Source organism: Jaculus jaculus, chromosome 1, assembly GCF_020740685.1.
Source record: "Jaculus jaculus isolate mJacJac1 chromosome 1, mJacJac1.mat.Y.cur, whole genome shotgun sequence".
Classification (NCBI taxonomy): Eukaryota; Metazoa; Chordata; class Mammalia; order Rodentia; family Dipodidae; genus Jaculus; species Jaculus jaculus.
In genome coordinates, this window is record NC_059102.1 from 335817256 (window position 1) to 335841875 (window position 24620).

The 24620-nt window shown below is 50.8% G+C and overlaps 1 protein-coding gene across 3 annotated transcripts in view; it reads right to left on the reverse strand.

Annotated features, from left to right (window-relative positions):
- The window catches only part of Ptpn14 (protein tyrosine phosphatase non-receptor type 14), a 195716-nt gene that overhangs the window by 31847 nt on the left and 139249 nt on the right, over positions 1–24620 (reverse strand). For all 3 annotated transcript variants that reach the window (XM_045153649.1, XM_045153646.1, XM_045153642.1), the window contains exons 6-13: positions 21607–21677; positions 19971–20058; positions 16307–16395; positions 12941–13028; positions 12134–12216; positions 8544–8601; positions 5394–5472; positions 422–1905 (exon numbers count right to left, since the gene is read on the reverse strand). In XM_045153649.1, the coding sequence (XP_045009584.1) occupies positions 422–1905; positions 5394–5472; positions 8544–8601; positions 12134–12216; positions 12941–13028; positions 16307–16395; positions 19971–20058; positions 21607–21677 (2040 nt within the window). The remainder of the gene's footprint in view (positions 1–421; positions 1906–5393; positions 5473–8543; positions 8602–12133; positions 12217–12940; positions 13029–16306; positions 16396–19970; positions 20059–21606; positions 21678–24620) is intronic.

The window sequence follows — 24620 nt, forward strand, 5'->3', positions numbered from 1 at the left end:
CTCATATAAGGAGTTCCACAGAAGGCTGTGGGGGGATGCTGTTCTTGTACTAACTGGAAAAAAAAACTCATTTGCCCACAAAAACATTTCAAAAATGTGATGCTGCCTCCAAAACAACACTACGAGGTATATGAAGGCAAGTTTCTAGCTCCTCGCACAGTGAGAGGTTTAAGCCCTAAGTAAATGCCCACGCAAGGTAACCACCTCAGCCCACCTTAACGCCATCACAGCACTGTATGCCAAGTTCGTCTGCAAGAAGCCATGGGTGAGAATAAAAGATGCATTTGCAGGGTCGAAACCCCATGTTTGGCGACATCACCATTCCCGGTTGAAATGCCAGCGTCTCCCCGGAGCCCCCTCCTCCAGCACCTCCAGCTCACGTACTGCCCGCGGGCCACGCCCGGGGAGCGAGGACACTCACCCTAATCAACATCTCCCTCTCTATAATGCTGTCCTCCAGGGAGAACATCTCTGACGCAGGCCGCTCCTTCACGGGCTCTTTCTTGACCCGCTCCTTCACGCTGCTCAGGTCGGGCTCGGAGATGGACGGACCCAGAGCTGCCCCGTTGACGGCCAGCTGCTCGGTCCGAGAGACGCTGAGGGCCTTGGCCGGCCCGTGCCTTGGCGCCCTGGCCCTGGCCGCGGCAAGAGGGAGGGCATCCTGGTCTTGCCGCAGCGCCCCATTGCTGACACTTTTCCTCGGCCCTGGGTACTCAGGCGGTGGCCTGTTGGGAATCCGGGCCAGGGCGGCCTGCAGCTGGGCACTGTACTCCATACTCTCCCTCAGGCCCGGTACCCGGGGCACAGCCTCTGCGGCCGCCTCCTCCTCCTCCTCCTCCTCACTCTCGCTGCTATGGATCAGCATGGTGGCATCCGAGAATGTCTTCTTGTGGTGGTACTGAGGGAGACCATGTCCCTCGTGTCCCCCAGTGGCCTCCTCGGGCGGCCCCTGCTCCCGGAGAGCGCTGCGGCGGGCCATGGGGATGTTCAGGGACTTGAGGGTCATGGCCTCCATGCCACGCACCATACTGTTCATCACCTCCAAGCTGTGGCGCTTGTTCATAGCACCGTGGTGCTTGGTGGCCGAGAGGGGCTCGCTCACTTCCTGCAGAGACTGGTGCACCACCGGAGAGCTGTCCTCTTGGAACGTCTTCACAGACAGCTGCACCTTGCGGGTCACCAGGTCCGGGCTGCTGCCACTGACGTACTTGTGGCGGTGGCTGGCGAGATCTGGAGTGCTGGTGGCAGGGCGGGGTCGTGGGTAGGGGGGCGGCGGCCTGAAGAAATAGTTCCTGAGCATGTGGGCCGCGCTGTAGTTGTGGGTGCCTTGGAGCTGCATGTTGGCCAGTTCCGGGGTGCTCACCGTGTGTGAGATGGCGCTGGCACCTGGCTTACTGGGCACCGTGCTACTTTTGGCATTGATCTGGTCAGATGGGCCGACAAGTTTGTGGCCGTAGCCACCCTGTGGAGCGTACGGGCCCGTGTAGGGGTGCCGCTCCCGCATCTCCGGCTGGCTGTAGACCAGCTCCTCGGGCTGGTGGTAGGCGTGGGCGCTGATGGTGCTGAGGTTCCGCAGGGACTGGCTCTGGCTGTCGGCGCGCAGGAGGCCCCGCTTCATCTGCCGCACAACCGTCTCATAATCGGGGGTCGGCCTGTAGGACGGCACAATGATGGCGCTGTGCCGGTGGCTAGGGATGTAGTCGGGGCGCATGATGTCGCTCCCCGGGATGCTGAGGTTGGAGGACACGGGAGAAGCCTGGATGAAACTCTGTGAGCAGCTGAGGGAGTTGACACTATGCACGCTGCACACACTGCCATTGGTGATGGTGCCGTTTAAGAAGTTTAAGTCCAGGCTGTTGTGAGAATTGCAACACAGGGCTTCGTCATTCCCATGGAAGATGCTGTCTGTAAGAAGTCAAAGAGAGACCCATGAACCTCACGTCTTCCTGTTTTGATAGAATTTACCCCGTCGTTTATGGAGTAACTTAAGTAAGTCATTGAAAAAATGGAGTCCATCACCTCCACCCACATGTTCCACAGAAGAACTGTGCTGTAGGTGAAATGCCGACCGAGACACCAACCTTACAGCTCACGGGAAACAAGCGGGAACTTAAAGCCAAGCCCACGTAGCACAGACATCAGCCAAGCAAGGTCTGGACTGTGCCAAGGCTAGACCCCAGCACTGGCCTGCAGTTTAGGCAGAACCACCCTCTTCTGCGTGACCCAGCAGCAAGACTAGAGTTTTGGTTCAGGAAGTTCACAATTTTATTAGGTGACACACTTGAAACTACCCAGTGTTTGGACTGCTTTTTCTAACTACAAAAAAAATAGGTCTCCCTCTCTCTCTTCAAGGTAGGGTCTCACTATAGCCCAGGCTGACCTGGAATTCACTATGTAGTTTCAAGCTGGCCTGAAACTCACAGTGCTCCTTCTACCTCTGCCTCCCAAGTGCTGGCTGGGATTAAAGGTGTAAACCACCATGCCCAGCCCACAGAAAAAGGGACTTTTTCTTTACCTAAGGGACTGCTAATCATTCAGAAAGAAACAAAACAACAGGGCCAGCTCATTCAGACCAGCAGCCAGTGGAAGGCAAAACTCGTCCAGCGGTTCCTGCAAACCTATAGTTCTGCTTCGATTGCAGAGGCCAATATACACAACAAAGTACAGCTCAAACAACAGGGCTAGTGGTAGCTCAGTGGGTGAGGCGCATGCCAGGCGAGCAAGAGGACTCGAGTTCTATCCCCAGCACCCACAGAAGAGGCTGGGCTGGCCACGCACACGGGTAACCCCAGTCCCGAGGGAGACAAAGGTAACTGCTGGGGCTTACTGGTCAGCCAAGACGGAGGAACACAGCCGTTCCAGGTTCAGTGAGAGACTGTCTCAAGGAAACAGTGGAAGAGCAGTAGAGGAGACTCCCTGATGGTCCACTCTGGCCTCCACATGCTGAGCACAGAGGCACACATCCGTTCATGCATGTAGCACACGCACACATGCACGCAGGAACAAAAAGCAGTCCCTTGCCACTCTGCTCTCACACACACACCACACACAGCAGTCACTTGCCACTCTGCTCACACACACACACCACACCACACACAGCAGTCTCTTACCAATACACCTTTCTGTAGCTGCAACAGTCATTCCCCCATTTCATGTTTTAAGTGTGAGCAGAGAGCAATGGAAAGATGGGAGACAGAATGGTGCCTGAAATACCCTACTGTGCTAAAAGGAGATGTGGCCTCCACACTGATCAGACACAACAAGCAAGAGAAAGGAAGAAAACCAAGACCAGAGTGTGGTGGCCAACTGACCCACCTGCAGAGGGGTCTGCTGTCTTCCCACAGACGATAACTCTAGTCTGTTTAGAAAACAGTCTTAGCTTTAAGGCTCAAGCTTTCAAAATGTAGAGGATTAAAAGCAATGAGGAAATGGTAACAGGGAGCTGAGATGGTTCAGCAGGTGTGAGAGCTTGCCACAGAAGCCTGAGAGCTTGGTTCATCTGCAGTTCAACTTCCTACATAAGCAACTGGAATGGCCACACATGCCTGTAAACCCAGCCCTGTATGGAGATCGGCGGGGCCGCTGGTCAACCAGTCTGACTGAAATCAGCAGCTTCAGGGAGGGACTCAGTTTCAAGGAAACAGAGATGAGCTACAGAAGACACAAGGCCCTTCTCCAGGGTGTGTGTGTGTGTGTGTGTGTGTGTGTGTGTGTGTGTGAGCACGTGCGCGTGTGTGCATTATACACATACCACATTACAACTACTTCACATGCAAAAAAATTAAAGTTGCAGCTCGTTAAATGTGAACATGGTGCTGGAGAGATGGCTTAGCAGTTAAGGCACTTGCCTCGACTCTCCAGGTCCCACATGAGGCAGACACACAGTGACGCAAGCATGCAATGTCATACATGTGCACAAGGGGGTGCATGTGTCTGAAGTTCAACTGCAGTGGCTGGGGGCCCTGACATCCCACTCCCAGCATTAAGGGGAAAAAAAGGCCAGTCTCTTGGTCTTGCCTCAAAAAAAGTAAAATAAAAATATAAATGTGAACATGTAGGGTTTTCTCTATTACCAGCTTTCTGAGGTATAGTTGGTATAAAGATAAAAAAGAAGTTAGAGAGATGGCTTAGCAGTTAAGGTGCTTGCCTACAAAGCCTAAGGACTCATGCTCAACTCTCCCCAGGTCCCACATAAGGCAGACACACAGTGACGCAAGCATGCAATGTCATACATGTGCACAAGGGGGTGCATGTGTCTGGAGTTCAACTGCAGTGGCTGGAGGCCCTAGCATCTCACCTCCCTCCCCAGCATTAAAAAAAGCAAGTATCTTGGGCTAGCCTCAAAAAAAGTAAAATAAAAATATAAATATAAATGTGAGCATGTAGGGTTTTCTCTATTACCAGATTTCTGAGGTGTAGTTAGCATAAAGATAAAAGAAGAAGTTAGAGAGATGGCTAAGGCACTTGCCTGCAAAGTCTAAGGACCCAGGTTTGATTCCCCAGTATCCAAGTAAGCCAGATGCACAAGGTGGCACGTGTCTGGAGTTTGTTTTTAATGGCAAAAGGCCCTGGTGCACCCATTCTCCCTTTATTTTTTCTCTCTCAAATAAATAAACAGATATGGAATTTCAAAGGGGAAAGTGTGGGGGAGGGGGGAGGGAGGGAATTACCATGGGATTTTTTTTATAATCATGGAAAATGCTAATAAAAATTTTAAAAAAAAGGAAAGGAGATGAGTTTTCATATCAAAACCTCACCATTAATTTCTGCGTGTAGTTTCCATATCTATAAAATGGAAATATCAGTACCTTAGAGTTTTTTTTTAAGATTAATAAGATAATATGAAGCAAGTCCTTAGAAGAGGCCTCTGGACCATCATAGTTGTTCTATGATGTTAATAGTTATCACTATGATGGTTATTACTAATGGAACAGGCTTTCAAATGCATTCTGCATGGGAGGTGTTTTAAGAGAAAACAGACTGTTTACTCTCAGATGAATAAATTGCTGCACCGAGAGAGGGGCTGAAGGAAGGGATGAAGAAAATACTAAACCGATGGAGGGGCAAGTGTTTCTGTGTTACCATGGCGCTGTTGCCACCTGACACTGGCAGTGCCGGCCGAACCGTGGCTCTCACCAGGCCCACACGAATGGGAGGGAGAAGACACGGACACGGGAGCAGGCCACGGCGGCCTCCCCTCCCCCTGGGCAGCCACCCAAGAATGTTTTGCTTCAGGGCAGCTTATATTTTAGAAATGATGCTGCTGGGGACAGTGACTTGCATGATGGCCAAGTCAAAATGAAAGCGTCACTGTGACTTCAAAACCAGACTCTTCGGGGCTCCCAGGACCCAGCCTTTGGCCTTCCGGGGACGGGCGGGGTGAGCGGCGTCACCTTGCGAGGTGTGCGTTTCCGAGTAGAGGTCGCCGCGCTGCACGTGCACCGGGGGCAGGATGTGTGGCTGCTGCCTGGGCTGGAAGAGAGGACACGGCGGTGATGAGGCCACGCGGACCGCGGCAGCCCGCCCCCGCCCCACCGCGACGCCCCACTCCCTCAGAGCCGGACCCTGCTTCATCGCTAGCTCTGGAAGAAACACTGGCAATGCAGTTCAAGTTCAGAAAGAGGTAAAGATCCAAATGGGTGCACTTAATACCAACTTCCTCACACCCTTATCAAGTTCTCTGTGACGCCTCCAAAAGATGATCTGAGCAGACATATTATGAGTAACGAGCCATCGAAGAAACAGAAGACAGGAAGCCTGTTTTGTTCTATTGCAAACTACCCCAGACCCACCACAGGCCCCCACACACCAGCAGAGCCCAGCACCCCACTTCAAGGTCCGCAAGAAGTTCAACTAGGCCCGGCATGTGGTGAACTTATGTAGAGAGCGGAATGGGATCCACTTTCCCTCCCCACCGCAAAAGCAAACGTGGCAGGGGCTTGACAGGAAACTCCGTCCCCCATCGAGGCCGCTGCAGAATCTCCCACCGGGCTCTTCAACACAGACATTTAGACCAGCCCGGGCCACTTCCTGCTGTACAACAGACTAAGGCCTTGAAATACTTGATACGGGAGGGGGGCCAAGTTTACAAGTCACTACACAGGACGGCCTCAAGCGCTACGGGCGTTATCTTTACTGCCTCAAGGAAAAGAGGGAGATGGAACCAAGACACTCCGGGCCAGCAGGGCCACACTCCTCAGCGCCTTCCCTGGGATGCCCCCACAGCTCCGGCACTGACCGTGTGAGCAGGTGATGAAAGATAAGAGATCCAAAGGAGTGAAAGAGAGAAGAAATGAAGAATGAAATGAAACATTTAAGAGAGTAGTTCTAGATACCAAAGGAGGTTGGCAATTTCTCCTAAATATCCCCAGGTCTTTTGGGAGTGATTTTTGAATGGCATGTCCAAAATATTTTTCTGTTTGCTGACAATACTTAATGCAACTAACAGTTTTCATCGGTCTGCTGTATGTCTATTTTCTTAAATGCATGGATATGTGCATGTATTCATAAGCATGTCTGCGGGTTTAGAGGCCGGTGGTCAAGTTCAGGTAGTGTTCCTCAGGAATGCTGTCCACTTTTTTTGGAGACAGGGTGTCTCACGGACTTGGGTGTTGCCAAGTACGGTACACTGGCTGGCCCATGAGCTCATCCGCCGGTCTCTACCACCCCGGCAGCAGGATTATAAGCCTGGACCACACCCAGTATTTTCCTCAGGTGCCAACTGAGGTTCTCTTGCTTACACGGCAAGCGGTTTAGCAACTGAGCTGTATCCCCAGTCCCCACTCTTCGGTCTTAAGAAAAACATAAGGAAGAATTTGCACAAGGAAGAGAACACAAGGCAAGGCAAAGATAAACATAGGGTTTGATACCTCCTCTTGCTCTCATTTTTAATTTTTTTCAATAATTAGGTGACTTTATGAACTGGATAAATGTGCAGTCCAAGAACAATAGCTATCCTCCAAATGCCATGTTGGGATTCTGTCATTTACGGATGGACTGACCGGCTGACTGGCTGACCGGTGTGGATGGAACTGAAGACCTCTTAGAACCTTCCATAACCTAGGAAAATGTTCTGCCACTGAGCTACACCCTATCAACCTTATTTCATTCTTTATTCCGATATATTCTTCCATTTCTCTCCAGATCTGGTAACACCGAAATAAATCAAATACCACACACAGGCAGCATAGGAGAAAGAAACAGCAATTGGCGCAGAGGCTGGAAGATACCACTACCAAGGAAAGTTGTCAGCGAGGAAGCCAAAAGGCACCATGCACTGTCTGGCCTCGCTCTCACTCCCCGTAAGGAGCTTGTGGAAATGGTCGAGAATGACCTTAGACCTAAAGGGCAGGAGAAAGGGGCCGGAGACAACGGCTCCCCTCAGGTGGTCTTTACCCACGTAAGAAAGGCGAGGCGAGATCAGATCACAATGCAGCCGGAAACACTGGACGTTCACAGTGGTTCATGGATAAGTGAAAGATGACCTCACTAAGGAAGACATTAGACTAAGAGGAAGAAAACAGCACTAACCATGAACAAAGAAACCAGGACTGTGCAGGAACATTCTGGTGCTAACAGCAAAGCGCGAAGAGCCCCTCCAGAACCGCAATGCAAAGGACGTGGGAGACACCGCCTTCACGCTGAGATTAGCAACAACCGCGGGGCTCAGAAACCCCCACGTGGTAACACACTGACTCACCTCCAACATTCTAACAGTCCACGTCATGCATTGTTTTCCAGAAAAAAAAAGTAACCAAGCCTTTCCTTCTAAAAAAGCAGTTAAAGATGCATGCAAGGTAAACATGGCATATGGAGAAAATTCTATTTGATTCTCCCATCTGTCAACTCATAGGAGCTGTTGGGCTGGAAAAGTAAAACAGGCTATGTTTGACTATGTACAAAAGCTACAATCTAATATAAAAGAACTGATCAAACAAGCACAACAGTTAAAAGAAACCAACTCTTCTTGTCTGTTATATGATCCTTGAATAAGCCTGAAAATACGACACAGTCTAACACGGAAAACATACGAAAAATAAAGTTAGGCTTCTTTGGTCTTCCAACCAGGACACTAGCTTAAAAAAAAAAAAAGAAAGGTCAGGGGAAAAATGTGGGTCAATGTAAACTTTATTAGGTAAGGTGTAAAAATCAGAAAATGTATAACTAGCCTTCCCTGTTATACACCATGAGAACAGTAGCTAGGCGCATCCCATTTTTATTCGATTAAAAAGCATTTTCTGACTAGTTTATTAGGCACCATTTGTGGCAGTGTGGACGAGAGACTAAGGCATTTACAAGTGAAGACACGTCTCCTTTGGGGTCAGAGCAGAAGGGCCAGTGGGAAGAACAGCACTCGGCTGTGGGCTGAAGGAATCTGGGTATGGATAGGTAGGTGGCTGGCCACTGTGGCTACTGGCTGTACTTCCCGCAGGTGACTGGTGGCCTTCACCCTCACACATCTGCCCTGGCCGCGAGGCCCTCCTCACCTCCACACAACCCTCCACCGGGACAGCCGGGCCGGCTGACGACAGATCCATACGTACCAGCGAGGAGCGGCTCCAGGTGGGCTGTCGTCTAGTAGGGGGTGGAGAGTTTGACTGTCTACATGAAAAGTGGAGAGGGAGAATGGCTATTGTTACTCCTTGGATGTAAAAAAGACCAGGCAGAAAAGGAGAAAGCAAAGAGGAAATAAACATATTTACATATTTACTAACACGGCACTTCTGGATGCGAAGGTTTAGAACAATATTTTCTAGCATGCATGTGTGTCTATATGCATGTTTGCATGTGACTAGCCGCACGCTGTGTGTGTGCACACGCACGTGTGGCAAGAGGTTAATGCTGGGTGTCTCCACCTTATTTACTGAAATAGGATCCTGAGCCCTGAGTTCACCAACCAAGCTAGTCCAGCTAGTCAACTTGTCCCAGGGGATGCCCTGGTCTCTGCCCCTGAGCAGTGAGATTAGAGGCGGGCTACCATGCCTACCTGGTATTTACTCAGGATATATGAACTTAGGTCTGAGCCATCTCCTCAGACCAACCTCTGTGGAGTCAGAGTCTTTGACCTGCAGCTCATGACTGAGCTAGACCAGCTGGCCAGTGAGTGGTAGGCATCCACCTGTCTCTGCCTCCCCAGTGCTAGCATTACAGGGGCATTGCCACCACAGGTGGGTACTGGGAGTCCTCATGCTTAGGAAGACAAGCACCTTACCAACGAAGCTGTTTCCCAGCCCGGATAATAAGAACTGTCACGGCTCCTTTTTATTCTTGGCTTTATTCTGAAGATGTTTGGAAAATATACTTTTTTTTTTCTTCCTTTCTTTTCTTTTTTCTTTTTTTATTTTCTGAGGTAGGGTTTCACTCTAAGTCCAGGCTGACCTGTAATTCAGTCTCAGGGTGGCCTCGAACTCATGGTGATCCTCCTACCTGTGCCTCCTGAGTGCTGGGATTAAAGGTGTGCACCACCACGCCTGGCTGGAACATACACTTTTATAGGAAGTTACCCACCAATACTAAAAAATGAGTCTTCTTTCTAAAAACATTACTATGAGGGAAATAAATAAGGGTAAAACCCTTCTCCACTGCATGGGTTTTCAATAAAACAGTATATAGTATATGTATAAAATCTCTCATGAGGGCTGGAGAGATGGCTTAGCGGTTAAGCACTTGCCTGTGAAGCCTAAGGACTCCGGTTCGAGGCTCGGTTCCCCAGGACCCACATTAGCCAGATGCACAAGGGGGCACATGCATCTGGAGTTCGTTTGCAGTAGCTGGAAGCCCTGGCACACCCATTCTCAATCTCTCTCTCTCTCTCTCTCTCTCTCTCTCTCCCTCTGTATCTGTTGCTCTCAAATAAATAAACAAAAAAATTAAAATCTCTCATGACAACAACGGTGAGTCAAAAAGAAAAATATTTTTAAATGCTTCCTTCCAGGCAAATGAAATTCCAAAACCGAGAGAATTTTTCAGACCGAGCATATAAAGGTGATAGGTACTAGAAATATTTATCTAACCGTATCCCTTTTATCACTCCCAGCGTCAGGAGTCAAACCCCGTGCGTGCTAAGCCAGCGCCACAGAACTGCGCCACATCCCTAACCCTCGAGGTCCCAGCAGACTGAGAAGCAACATGGATAAGAATGACTGATTCAGTTCTTGAGAACTAAAATCAGGTTAAGTCCCAAACGGTGTACTCCTTACCCACAGTGTCACCCAAGAAAGGAGGAGGAGAAAGAGAAAGTCAAGGTGCATAGATTTTCTATCTGGTGAGGAGACCTCTTCCACTTCAGGAACTCTGCTTAGTGTGCTGCTCCTTTACCCGTCCTACTGATTTGGTAATAAAATATCTCTGATCTTATGAAATGATGGTGTTCATATAGCAATGTTGGGCTTTTCCCCCCCAGCAAGTAGCAAAAGATAATCTTTTTTTTTTCTTTTTTTTTATGAGGTAGGGTCTCACTGTAGCCCAGGCTGACCTGGAATTCACTATGGAGTCTCAGGGTGGCCTCGAACTCACCGCAATCCTCCTACCTCTGCCTGGGCTAGCAAAAGATAATCTTATGAAACATGTTCCTTCCATCTTCCTCCATGGTCAGAGGCACTAACTGCCCCCGGGGATGATTCTTCCAGGGCCCGAGGACCAGCTCTGTGAGAGCAGACGCTACAACGGCCCTGTCTTCAGGGTCGCAGCGTGGAGAGCTCCAGAAAAGCGCAAGCTAGTCCTCTCTACAGGGAAAGGAAGACCACTGGGTTGCTGCAGGGCCCAGACCGTGCACAGAATTTAGCACGTATGTGGCAAGAGAGAAGAGGTCAGGAACCTCCTGTGTCACGTTACGAAGGAGGCGGAGTGGCCACAGAAGCGGAAGGAGAGGCAGAATTTTCCCTTGGCTTTTAGTGCAACATGCAATGTTCCAAGACCACAAAGGAAATACACTCATTAAACACTATAATGAAGCTTTCTGCCAAGAAATGGTTAAACCAGAGATTACAGTGAAATATAATCAACAGAGCTTTTTTGTGGACCCGACAGGGGTAAACTCTAGAACTGCCGCTTGTGTCGAGGCTAATCCCAAACATCAAAGGCAAGAGCAGAGGAGGACTGCGTGCGGTGCGTGTGTGAGAGCGAGTCTGTAGGAAGACACGGCTCTTTAAGTTGCCCCGTGGCCATTCGGCTCTTGTGATCTACCTTCGCCAGCTTTGCTGGGAGGATCACCACTGCAGAGGTGCCGTCGGACCAGCGGTCACCAGTTGCCACGCCTCCCCCGTACAGAGAAAAAAGCCGTGACCCGGGCTGCAGTTCTAAGCAGCTGCCTTATCTGTGGGCACCTGCCGCGGAGCGATATCCTGTCACTCCTGGATGTGCCCGTGGGAGTGGAAAATCAGCTCGTCTCTTGTATTTACATCCCCTTCGTTCTCTCGGAGAAAATTAAACACCTTGGGGACCCGAGCGCAAATGTGTTCTGCTGAGGGACATCTTTTGAAGGTGACTGAAGTAAAGACAAGGCAGAGTGGGCCCCGGCACGCCATCCCGAGGTCAGGCCACGAGGAAGCGCCCTCATCAGACTCCTCTGCTCCATCCTTATTTCCCAACGAAATTAAAAAGACACACAGACTCATGCCATCTGAGTGCCTTCCAAATCTTCCCCTAATTACCCTGGCCTCTCATTTGCAGTCAGATGGCACGACCCAGGAGCGCACGCAGGGTTAGCCAACTGTGTGAGCGAAATGGGTTGTGCTCGACAGCGACGTCTCCCCTTTCAAGTTGGCTCATCACTCCGCTCCCCTCTTCTGAACGTATCTATCTGCATCTGACACGGAGGGGCACCCTAGCAAATTGGGAGCAGCTCGGTTCTTCCGAACTCGGAGCCGAGGGCTAGAAAGGCACTGATGTGGCCACCCGTCCAGGCAGTTAAGCAAGTGCAGTCAATTTGTAGGTCCTTTCTCGCTAGGCTCAAGGACTACAGCCCTCATCGTTAAAGCTCTTTCCCTCCTGCCCGGTGTTAGCATACCTCTTTGGCTCTGGAACGATCAAAGGGTTCAAGAAGCAAATGGCAACAGTGATCGACAACCTTGATCAAGCACAAGCTTTAACTGGACTGGGCCGTAGACGGAAAAGGGGGAGTGCGTCTACTTACTCGGTGCAGATTTTGTTTTGCTTATAAAATTTGTGCCGCGTAGTAAATAACCGAGAAATATATTTGGCATTTTCAATGTCATCCTTGGAAAAGAAGAGATGGAGGAAAAGAAAAAAAAACACATTAGTTTGGTTAGATGTGCATTTCACAATAATTGCTCTATGCAAGGACTCCTCCCCTGCTCCCTTCATCTCAAGTCAAGAAACACACTGGGATATGAAGGAAATCGACCTGTGAGAGTTCAGTGGCAGTGTACCAGCAAGGCCCATCCCCAAATGGCAGAAAGAATCCTCTGCAGCCAAGGATGATGGCTTGGCACATCTTTACCTAAATTCCAGAGCAAGTGCTTTCAAAGCAACTGACTCAAGGCAGCTAACAGCAAGCATCAGCAGGGCGCACCTTGAGGGGTAAGAACAATGGTCTACCAGAAAAGGTCTCAGCAGGTCAGCTGAGACCAGATAAAGCTCAGGCTATAATGAGATAGAAAATCCCAGCCCAGCCAGTAAAAGAAAATTCAAAGTAACATAATGAAGGGTCACTAGGGAGGCCACAACCAGGCCATAGCCACAGAATGTGGCGCCCACCACAAGAAGGGAGTTGAAGGAGCCTGTATCCTAGAGTTGAGGCTAGCGGAAAAGCCTGGCACTCGGGACGTGGTGTTTCCATATGCGGGAGAAGGCGCGTGTCGCTGAGCGAGGACCAGGAAGTATCTCTACAGTCACACACTGATCCTCTTATGACAGACTCAGCCAGGCACACACAGCTGGAAAGTTCCACAGCCAGCTGCGGAGGGAGCGCTGGGCTCACCGTGTGAAAGAGGGCGGTCTCCTCCTTGTCCACGAGCTCCACCAGGATGGCGGCCTTGCTGTGGGTCACGCTGCCGACGTCATTCCACCTGGGTCAAAGGAACGCAGAGGGGTCAAAGGAAGACATGCCGCTGGGCCTGCCCACAGATGGCCCACGCATTCATCGCTGGGCACAAAGAGTGCTCCGCTACAGTTAGATCTCACTTTGTAACTTAAATATTTTTCTTTTTATTTCTTTTCAAAAGCTAAATGTCGTATCTCAAAGGAGAAATGCGATACGCTTCAACTCACAGTTTTGTAAAATTCTCTTAAAAAATCTATGTACATAACTTATTTTAGTGAAACAATTTTCTTTACACCTAGCTATGAGAAAAACTTGCAAGGGGTTTTGTGACCTTGCCCTGAAGTTGTCTCATGATCCCTGCGCTTTCTGATGGCCAAAGGACACAGCGTTAAGAAGCCACGTGTTTGCAAGACCCTGGAGGGAAACAGCACGGTGGACGTCCTGCTGCAGTGGACACCGCATGTCCACCAGACCACCCAGAGGCCTGGGGCCGCTGCCTGCGCCCACGCGTTCCTCGCGCCCGATCATGGCGAGGATAATGCTGGAAGACGAGCATCAGCTGTGACCCGTTCTGCTTGCAGCCGATTCCCAGCCATCTTCCTACTGCTTCTTTTTCACTCGCGCCTCCAGTTTACAGCCCCCCAAATCAGGACATCAACATCCCCCCACCCTGTGAGCAGAAGGGCGCTGTATTTCCACTGGCTCCCACTGAGATAACTCCTTCAAGAGGGACCTCTGGAGTCCCTCTTCCAGGAAGCCACGCCTCACCCCCACCGCCCACCTGGAGGAAAACTGCTAGAATTCTCTCCCAGCTACCTCCTGCGGCGTGAGTTGATACACCTGGGAGAGGACCTAGCATGAGATCCTACCAGACCACAGGCTCCACACCCTGGCGGAAACTGTCTCACTGTGTCCCGCGTGCTGAGAGCCCAGTCGCCTGCTTGCAACGCTGAAGGAATGAACAGTCGGGCTGGGGATGGAACACCCTGCTGGAGCGCCTGCCCAGCCCACACGAGGCAGCTGCACTGCTGCCCAGACGAAAGCCAACGTGACTGCCTCTCACCTGGGCAGGGCACAGTTCTTCCAGCCACTCGAGGACAGACGAGCAGCTGCTCTGCTCTCGCTCAGAGCAGAGACTGGACACCCCTGGGAGCCCGAGTCAGCCACAGCCATTCCCTTGGCCAAGGCGGAAGAGTTCTTCATCTTTTTTTTTTTTCCAAGGTAGGGTCTCACACTAGTCCAGGCTGACCTGGAATTCACTATGTAGTCTCAGGGTGGCCTTGAACTCATGTGATTCTTCTACCTCTGCCTCCTGAGTGCTGGGATTAAAGGCGTGCGCCACCACGCCCGGCTGGAAGAGTTCTTTATTTGGGGTTTCCAAAGCCGCATCACCTGTCCATTCTCCACATGCTCCACAGACGCTCGGCCCAGCCTGCCGCAGCCGCACGCCCGCACCGACACAGGCCCTGCGCCCGGCCTGCTCCTCGGGAGTCTCCAGAGGAACGAGACCTCTACTCTCTATTCCCTCGGACCTCCGAGACACTCCTCACCCTGCCCAGAGCATCACCTTAGTGGAACAATGAACAGGACACTGGAGCAGAAATAAATTCAAGGGAAGTGAAAAGCCCGGGAGGCCGTTTCCATGGAGACCGAGAGGGTGCGAGAGGCCCGTGCTCAGGACACGTGCACATTAGTGCCCTGCTCCTCTCCGCGGCGGGCAACGGGACTCCCGGGACACTGAAGCCTGACTTCACTTAGGATTGCTGCTGGGACACAGAGCTGGATGGCGTCTAGTGGGCGAACAATCCCATTGCCAGTCCTGCACAGAATCACATATTTTATTCAACTCACACTTTGTGCGTGTCTACGGAATTGACTGAGTATATCCAAAACTCAAAAGCTTACTCTAAACCCTAGAGACCTCTGTACTCAATTCAGCATCAAAGAACAAGGGGGAAAACTCATGAAAACCAGGTGGGAACCGAGGGGATGGAAAGCCAATCAGGGCACGTTTCGTTGTGCCAACATGATGGTCCTAAGTGCTAATGCCAGGAGCACAGAGCTCCAACCCAAGGGCCCCAGAGCTCTCTTTCCATAACTCTGTTTATCAGATGGACATCCAGGAGGGCTTGTCTTCCCTTCCATGCTGGGCACACTGACAGGATGGGACCTGCTGGCACCAATGAGAAGAAGGCAGCTCTTAGGCATGAAACTTTCGCCACAGCCCTAGACAAAGTCTACTTGTGTTAAGTAGTAAAGAGGAGCCGGGCGTGGTCCGCACGCCTTTAATCCCAGCACTCGGGAGGCAGAGGTAGGAGGATCGCCATGAGTTCAAGGCCACCCTGAGATGACATAGTTAATTCCAGGTCAACCTGGACCAGAATGAAACCCTACCTCGAAAAACCAAAAAAAAAAAAAAAGTAGTAAAGAGGGTACAAGTGTCCAAGTAATAATAAAGGAAACTAAATAATGAGAAATGGTGCCCAAGTTCTTCATTATTGTAGACTTGTTGCTTAACATACAGTTTTGTTAATTCAGTTTTTAATTGACAACTTCCATAATTGTAGACAATCACCCATGGTAATTCCAATCTCCCTCCCTCCCCCAACTTTCCCCTTTGAAAACTCCATTCTCTATCATATTCCCTCCCCCTCTCAATCAGTCTCTCTTTTATTTTGGTGTCATCATTAAGAAGCGTTTTTATGGGCTGGAGAGATGGCTTAGTAGTTAAGGCATCTGCCTGCAAAGCCAAAGAATACCGGTTCAATTCTCCAGGAACCACCTAAGCTATATGCACAAGGGGGCGCATGCATCTGGAGTTTGTTTTCAGTAGCTGGAGGCCCTAGTATGCCCATTTTCTCTCTCTCTCAAATTAAGTAAATAAAATATATACTTAAAAAGATACATTTTTACAATCATTCCCCTTTTGTTCATATAAAATTTTGTACTCTTCCAGAACGTGTGGTTCAGCAGTGGGTGCAGCCCAGGGGTTTGGCTGTTAAGACTGGCCCAGGGTAGCCTCTTTTTCTGGAGAGCTGACAGGAGAGCTGCATCCAGCCACACTCACCTGTGCGCCCCACTTCTGGCACCGTGGGCCTCAACGGTGATTCTCCTGGAGCCTGGGGGGAGAAAGTGTTTCTCCTCTCCAGTCAAGACTCCAAGCAAAGTAAGACATTTCTCATAACCATATTCACCCTGAAGAGGACTCATCTCATCTGAATTAAGACAACTAAAGGCTGGTCCATTTGCACAGCAATATCCAATGGCACTGTCTGCTGCTGTCTCTCCAGGGAATGAGTTTACCTGTATATTACTGCTTGTCTTCCAATTCTGTTCCTCACAAAGATCCCCATGAAGAAAATGCCAAGGTGCACGCTGTTCCCTTGATTGTCCTGCGGCAGATCAACAACAGTGGCTTGATATGACCATGTTCACTGCAGCACCATTTACAATAGCCAAGGTAAGGAGCCAGCATCAGTGTCCGTCAGTGAATGAATGAATAAAGGTGTGTGTGGGGGGGGGACAGTGGGTAAAGAACGGGTGTGTGTATGAGTCATGGGGGAGAATGCTACGTAACAGCCTACCATGTAGTCACAGTAAAGGACCTCCTGTCATTTGGAACCAGATGAGCCTGGAGTACTAAGGGAAACGAGGATGGCCAATGCTGAGCTCTCCTAGGTGGACAGTCTGAAGGCTGAGCTCGTCAACACAGAGGAGAATGGGGTTGAGGAGATGCTGGTCAAAGGATACAAACTTTCAGTCAGATTAAAAGGACAAATTCCAGACATCTATTGTCTAACATGCCAACTACAGGGGAAAATAGTATGCACTATTCTTGAAAATCTACTGAGAATACAGTTGAAATGTTTGTACCTAATGCGATGCTAAGCATATGAAACAATGCACATGTTAATTAGCTTCATTCAGTCATTCCACATACGTGGACATTTCAAACTGTGTTGTACATGGTCAATGCATGGAATTTTTGTTCGTCAATTAACAACACAGACACAGACACTTGCAGCGCAAAGATCACCAGCAGTCCTTGCCAACGGGGCTGCAGCCCAGGGGTGGGTCCCCCACTGCCTCTCACCCTCAAGGACGGCCACCGCCCACCCACGGGCACCAAACCGTCTCTCCCCGTAGTGGTGGCTGAAAGCCACTCATGAATACCATGTCGTCTCTCACCCACAGTGATGGCTGCCGCCCACACATGGGTGGCACACTGTCTCACATGTAGAGACAGGAGGATCACAGCTTTGAGGCCAGGCTGCGTGGCCTGGTGATTTCAAGGAGGGCTGCTATGGCTGGAGAAGAAAGTCCGTGGTGTTGGTGATAAAGAGTATGACAGGTAAGTTATGCCACAGAAAATCGTGCGTGCGTGGACATGAGGTGGGCGGTGTGGAGACGGAGGGGAACCTGCAGACAGACTTCCTGGTACTTTGCCAGTAGGTCCACATTAGAGTCAGGGGTGAAGGAGGCTCAGGAAGGGCAGTTCCCAGGGGAAGAAACAACAGAAAATAATACAAAAAGGATGTCCTGCACTGGATAAAAACTAAGGCTGTGGGCTAGAGGGATGACTTAGGGTTTAAGGCGTTTGTGTGCAAAGCCAAAGAGCCCAGGTTCGATCCCCCAGGACCCACAAAAGCCAGATGCAGGAGGGGGCACATGTGTCTGGAGTTTGTTTGCAGTGGCTGGAGGCCCTGATGCACCCATTTATTCTCTCTTTCCCACTCTTGCTCTGTCAAATAAATAAAGAAAAATGAAAAAAAATTTTTTTTTTCGAGGTGGGGTCTCACTCTAGCCCAGGCTGACATGGAATTCACTATGTAGTCTCAGGGTAGCCTTGAACTCACAGCGATCCTCCTACCTCTGCCTCCCAAGTGCTGGGATTAAAGGTGTGAGCCACCACGCCCCACTTTTTTTTTTTAATATATTTTTTAAACCCAAGGCTGTGCCTGCAGCCAAGCCAAGCGTGGTCAGGGGCTCAGCCATGCCAGAAGCCCCCTCCTCGCGTCCATGGGCCTTGCCATTTATGAGAGCAGCCCGGCCGGGAATGCATTTGTCTGGGGAGGAGGAAGGACGCGCCTCTCTGGATGTGAACTGGAAACTTTGAGGAAGCACTTGTGGAAAAGCCCATACCAAATGGAGTACTCTTCTCAGGGACACGGTGGGACCCGCTGTCTACCTCACGGGGGCCTGCGGACACCTACAAACCACAGGCTCCGCAGCTCCTCTCCTGGTGTCTCCCTGAGATCTCTGTGTCTGAATTTACTAATTTGATCAGGGCTAACCACATCGCCATCACTACTGTCTTCTGTTCTCACCCACCATCCTCAGGTCACCCAGGCATCGTGCGGTCTGTATGTGGTCACCTCAGTCAGGGACAGCCGTGGGGGAAAAACCAGCAGCGCAGCTAAGTTACACGGGCCTGTGGGTGAGGCGGCACTGCTGGCCTTCTGCACCGAGGAAGGACGCTGCTCCCCCTGGGCCCACTGCAAGGGACCCACCAGGAAGGGCCTGAGGACCATGCACAGTGGCTTCAACCTGACCCCAACTGCTCCTCCTCCCCGAAGTCCACACTCACTGAGGATCCACTGCTAACTGAGAACAGCAGCCGATGCCCATCTGCAGGCATTGGCAACTCGGTTTGGTAGAAGTGGAGAAGTTTCCTGATTTTTCAATGACCCAGCGTATCAAGACCGGACATGGGCTGCTGAAATGTCACTGGGCTGCAGATGGCTTAGCGAGGCATTATTGCAAAGAAAATGGATTACAACCCCACAAAGGGTGGCCATTAGAGAAGCAAAAGAAAATTAAACAAATCTAAAAGGGAGCCAATTTAGCCCTTTTTGCAAGCCGTGGCCAGCCTGCTCCAGTCCACTTGACACACGCGAGCAGTTCTCGTTCAGGCGAACCACGGGTGCGCACACAGCAGAGCGCACGAGGAAGCCGGTGAGCCGGCGGAGCAGCGCGGTGCTGAAACTGCCAGCGCCGCCTCATCACTGCCAATACATTTCTGCTAGAAACCCCTTAAAAAATTTTTTTTTGCAAAGTTGGGAAGCAGAGAGGGGGCAAATGGGCTTAGATGACTGGCTCAGCTCTGAGTGACCAAGCTCTAGGACCCCTCAACCACACCTTCTTTTCAGGAGGTAGATTTGTCACAAAGGATGCAATGTGCTAAATTTAGCAGGTTCCTAGGTATGGGCTCCAGAAAATGTCCAAGGGGCTTCAAGCATTGCGTTCTCCAGAGCTGGAGAGATCAACCACAGTGCATGTGGGAAATCCCGCTCTGCCTCAACAATGGTTACCCAGCATCCATTCAAAGAGAATGAGCGTGGCAAGAGGCAGCCACGGGTCCTTCAGTAGCCAAGGCCAGATGCGGCCTCAGTGCCTTCAGGGCAGAAGGTAAGCTGATGCGTGGGGCGCATTTACATTGTCGGTTGTTTTATCTTTTTCCATGTGTATGAGATGTGCATGCATGTGAATGGGCACATGTGTGTGCATTCAGGTAGGGGTCAAAGATCGGTGTTGGGTACCTTCCTCTATCACTCTCCACCTTATTTATTAAAATAGGGTCTCTCACTTAAGCCCAGATTGATTGATCTGGCTACTCTAGGTAGCTAGTTTGCCAGGTCCTCCACCTACTGAGCACTGGGATCACAGGTGGGCCACTACATGTCCGGCAGCGACGTGGGTGCTGGGAATCAAACTCAGGTCCTCGTGCTTGCAAGGCAAGCACGCTAGCAACTGAGCCATCATTCCAGCCCCTAACTGGTTATCTTATGAAATATTCTTCTGGAAATCAGCCTCAAAATCTGAGCTGACCAAACAGTGAACTTGTCAATCACTGTTATGTGGCACCAAAACAGCAACCAGCACTGACCTGGCTGAGCAGGGGCGGGGCGGGGACGGGGCTGGGTGGGGGTGAGGCGAGGGTGGCGCAGAGGCGGGGAACGGCGCTCACCTTCACTGGGAAGACTTCCTGTCCGAACCCATCCAAGTGTTCCACTTCATGCACGTACATCAGCTCAGCTTCCGCAGGCAGGATCCCACTGTGACCAAGATAAGAGCAGAGGAAGAAATGAGGAAGGGCATGACCGACCCTAACACCCTGATGGCAAATTCCATGGCTGTGGCTGAGCCCTGGTCTCCGGGGACAGCAATTCTTCCTGTGAAGGTGGGCACAATACGATGTGGGGCGTCCACACGCTCCCCTGTGACCTTCTCAAAGGAAGAGGAAAGAACGTCACTTAAGAGTCCAGCACTAGACACACGAGTTACTCCACACGCCTCAATACCCAGTACTGTCTGCTTTGAAAACAAACTATTTTGCTCCCAGTTGGGAAGATTTTCTATCAATTTTTAGAAAAGGAAAATAGAAAACAGAAAAGAGCTATTGGGGGCTGGAGAGATGGCTTAGCGGTAAAAGCTTTTGCCTGTAAAGCCAAAGGACACTGGTCCGATTCCCCCAGACTCACGTAAGCCACATGCACAAGGCAGCACACACGTCTGGAGTTCATTTACAGTGGCTGAAGGCCCTGGTGCGCCCATATTCTCCCTCTCCCCTCCCCCTCACCGTTTCTATCTCTCAAATATATAACTTTTTTTAAAAAGGCTATTGGGACTTATTTGGAGGTGATATTTCGGGAGGCGCAGGGCTCAGACAAGAGAGCCAACCTGACTGCTCATTGAGTTTCCATGGAAAAAATGTTTGTGGTCACTTGGTCCAAAACAGCAAGAGCCAGTGTCTCCTTGAGTGAGACTCTTGTTCCTCTCGTCACCTTTCTTCTTGACCTCTGCCTTCGACCAACACAAATTGAGGTCTTCCTGCTCAGCATAGGTCATCCTGAGCCTCCCGGACACTCAAACATGCAAGATGCATGCACACACCCAGACACTCAGATGTGAAAGACACACGTGCAAATGCCCATGCGCACAAGATGCATGTTTGAGTGCATGGGCGTGTGTGCACCTCTTGCACGTTTCAGTGTCCATGCACATCAAGTTCCCTGTGGCGGTCAGAGGTCAGCACTGGGTATTGTCACTCTCTGCTTTATTTTTTCAGACAGGGTCTTGCGTTCAACAGAGAGCTTTCCGATTCAGCCAGACGAGCTGGCCGGCAAGTCCCTGGGATCCTCCCCAGACGTCTCTGCCTTCCTAGTGCTGAGATTATAGGCACGCACACTCGCACGCTATGCCTGGCTTTTCTGAGAGTGGTGGGGATCCAAGCCGGGCCTTCGTGATTGAAAGGCAAGTACTCTGACCACTGAGCCATCTCCTCAGAACCCAAGGAAATTTTTTAAAAATTCAAAGAAAAATTCTTCCTTCTGTGGGGGCTTTCAGGTGAGACTAGAGAGGAAGACAGAGGGAAGGAAGAGGGAAAAGAAGGAAAGGAGGGTGAGAAGGATGGATGGAAGGCGGGGAGGGGAGGAGACGAAGGAAAGGCCTGTGCAGTGTTTTCAAACTCCATCCTCCTCTCTCAGAACAGAACCTGACCCCTATGGCAGGAGACGGGACCCACGCAGGCCCGGCCAGCGGTGGGTGGGGAGATGAAGCCTGGGTCTGCGCACAGTGGACCACGTCGGCCAACAGTCCCTTACCTGCGGGCCTTGTGTTCCTTTGCCACTTTCTGGGTCAGCTCGTCCAGAACAGCCTCCTCCAGGGCCAGATCCTGGAAGAACAGGGAGTGCTCAGGTCAGGGGGCATGGGCACTCTCTGCCTCAGTGTCCCTGGTGAGCCTTCCCTCCCAGCTCCACTCTGTGCATGTGCGAGCTACGACGCCGGGACTCAGTTACGGTTCTGCTGCCATTGACCTGCGGCAGCTGCTCGGCGCGGCCTGGGCTGTCGTGTGAAGTCAGCAGCCGGGCAGAGGGTCTCTAGCTCACTTCCTTCCCTGCCTGCCCGACTCTCATGTGCAAACTGGGTGCTCCGTCCTCAGCACTTTCAATGATCAGGGTAGGGAACAGTGAGCTTCCGGGAGGTCACTTTCAAAACTGAGCCTAGGAGTGGGCTGTGCTAGGACCTTTTGATCAGCTCGAAAATATCAGCAAACCAACTGCCTTCGCACAAAGGCACAGTTCGCTCCTTCTGGTCACAGGGCACAGGTGGTTATGATGGTTAAAACATCTCAAGAGACTTCTGTCAAAGACACGGTTTGTAGCTGTGCACTGAGTATCGTGGCCACCAGCGTGCATGATGGGAGCACACCAAGGGCCCAGGTGTCCACCTCTGTCCTGTGAGCGGTGCAGGTGACAAGCAAAGGAGACTGGGTGGCGTCCTGGTAAGGTCACCCTGAAGCGCATGCTACTGGAGTGCAAGATTTAGGTGAAATTGTGGCAGAATTCAAACATATTCCCTCAACTCCTTGCAACTACGATGCAATTTATCTAGATATTAGCTTCTATTAACTGCTCAGGGATAAAACACTACTTCCCCAAACGGACATGTCGTAACTGTTAGGAAGCACCCCATATTCAAACAACAGCACGAGGCATCAGCATTTTTAACCTGGGTATAAGGAAGTGCATGTGTCACGAAAATGCAGGGTTTCCACAGGCTCTAGGAGTTCTATGGCTTCCGAGCTCTGCAGAGAACTGCGGAGAAGACACGTGGAATGTGGAGAGCTCTTCTTTTCATGCTTATTGATTAATTTGCTGTTTCCTAGGAGAAGGCCACTGAGATGACTCGGTGTGCCGTGCCAGAACGAGCCCTCTGCCGTGGAATCACAAAGGTGCTACACGTCTACCGGGCGATCGAACTAACGGACTCATTGTGAAAAGCCACAGAAGGGCGGGAGGCAGCAGAATAAACCAGCGCGAGAAGATCAAAAAGGATTCCATTAAACCTCCACTTCCTATCTTTAAAAGAGAGTCCAAAGGTACCCTCTGCTATTGTGCTCAGCTCAAGCGCCTCCATCTGCACCCAGGCCCTCTGCGATGTGTGCCCCACAGAGGTGGGCAAGCACAGCCCTTGGGTGAATGAGAAATGGCAGAGTGCATGCCTGTACACAGCCACGCACCTGGGGAGCGCTCTGTGTACTTAACTTTGTTCTTCTCTCCACTGAAGAAATGCATTTGACAAATTCAGTTACTTTGTAAGATCAAACAGGGCCATTCATTCTGCCTTCCCTCCCCCATCAAAGGAATGCATCGCCTCCCTTGGAGAGCTCTAGCCAATGCAGGCAGAAGGTTTACAGCTTCCCATGGCTCCCCACTACCTACGCAATTAGCTTGACACCTGGGCCTGGTGTTCATTGGGCCCGTCCTTTCGGTGGGCCCCAGCTTTCCCTTCCAGACCTCCTCCCCCAAGGGTACAAGGTGCCTCAAGCAAACTCCTCTTCTTAACTAACACAAAGAGCTTTTACGTCTTCCTTCCAGCAATTGCCCGCGCTCAGTCCCACTATCCTACATGAGGTGTCTCTTCATCCTTTGGGTCCTTCCTATGTCAGCTGTCACTGTCCTCCAGTGGCCGCTCTGCCGCTCCTCCGGCACCAGCTGGATGCAAGCCTTTCTTCCACTGGGCCTTGCTTCCCCTCGGTCACACCACCCTCCTTAGTGTTCGGCCCATAGCACGTCTTCTGTAGCAACCTCCCTGTCTAAACACCCTTCCCTCTCTTCTCCTCCTAGAATCTGGGCAGCTCGAGGGTAGCAGCTCCCCACAAATCTCTTAAGAGGACTATCACAGGGCTCTCCCACAAGGACAACTGCATGTTCTTTTTTTTTTTTTCAAGGTAGGGTTTCATTCTAGCCCAGCTGACTTGGAATTCACTATGTAGTCGCAGGGTGGCCTCGAACTCACCATGATCCTCCTACCTCTCCTCCCGAGTGCTGGGATCAAAGGCGTGCACCACCATGCCCAACGCATGTTCTTTGTATGCAGTAAGTGGTCAATACATGTTCACTGAATGGAACCCAAGAGACAGGAGGTAACTTTCATATTAAATAGCAACAGATTTTGAAGGTATAAAGCTGGTTAATGACTGGTACAAAGCTGGTTAATGACAATCTGTGCCTCTGCCTGTCCGATCTGCTTAAGGATCAAAATGCAGACATGGTACCTATGCCCAACACTCTTATATCTGTGTTACGTAAAGAGAGATACTGAAGTATGAATAGGTGCTGGGGAGGCGGATCCATCAGCTTGTGTGCAGCATGAAGACCTGAGTTTAGATCCCAGTATGTACGTAAATAATCAGATGTGGTATCTGCAATTCTCGTACTGGGGAGGCAGAGACAAGGAGCTCCAGGGCTTTCTGGCTACCTAGTTTAGCTGAGCTGGTGAGCTCTAGGTTCAGCAAGAGTCCATGTTGCACAGACAGGGTGAAGAGTAACAGCAGGAGACGCCTGACACTGACCCCTGGCCTCCGCTCCCACACGCACAACATACACCTATGTACAAATGGAGGCGATCATGACACAGCGGAGCCAAGTGAGCGTCTCACATGCACTTCCCCTTGATGCGCACTGTGTGGATGGGGTTTTGACTCTCGTCTTAAAGGAGAAAGCTGAGGTTCAGGATGGTCATCTAACTTGCCCAAGGCCACACTGCCAGTAAGGATCCCAGTCCAGATGCGAGCACAGCATTGCCCAAAAGCGACGCTGTGAAATTTCCACTG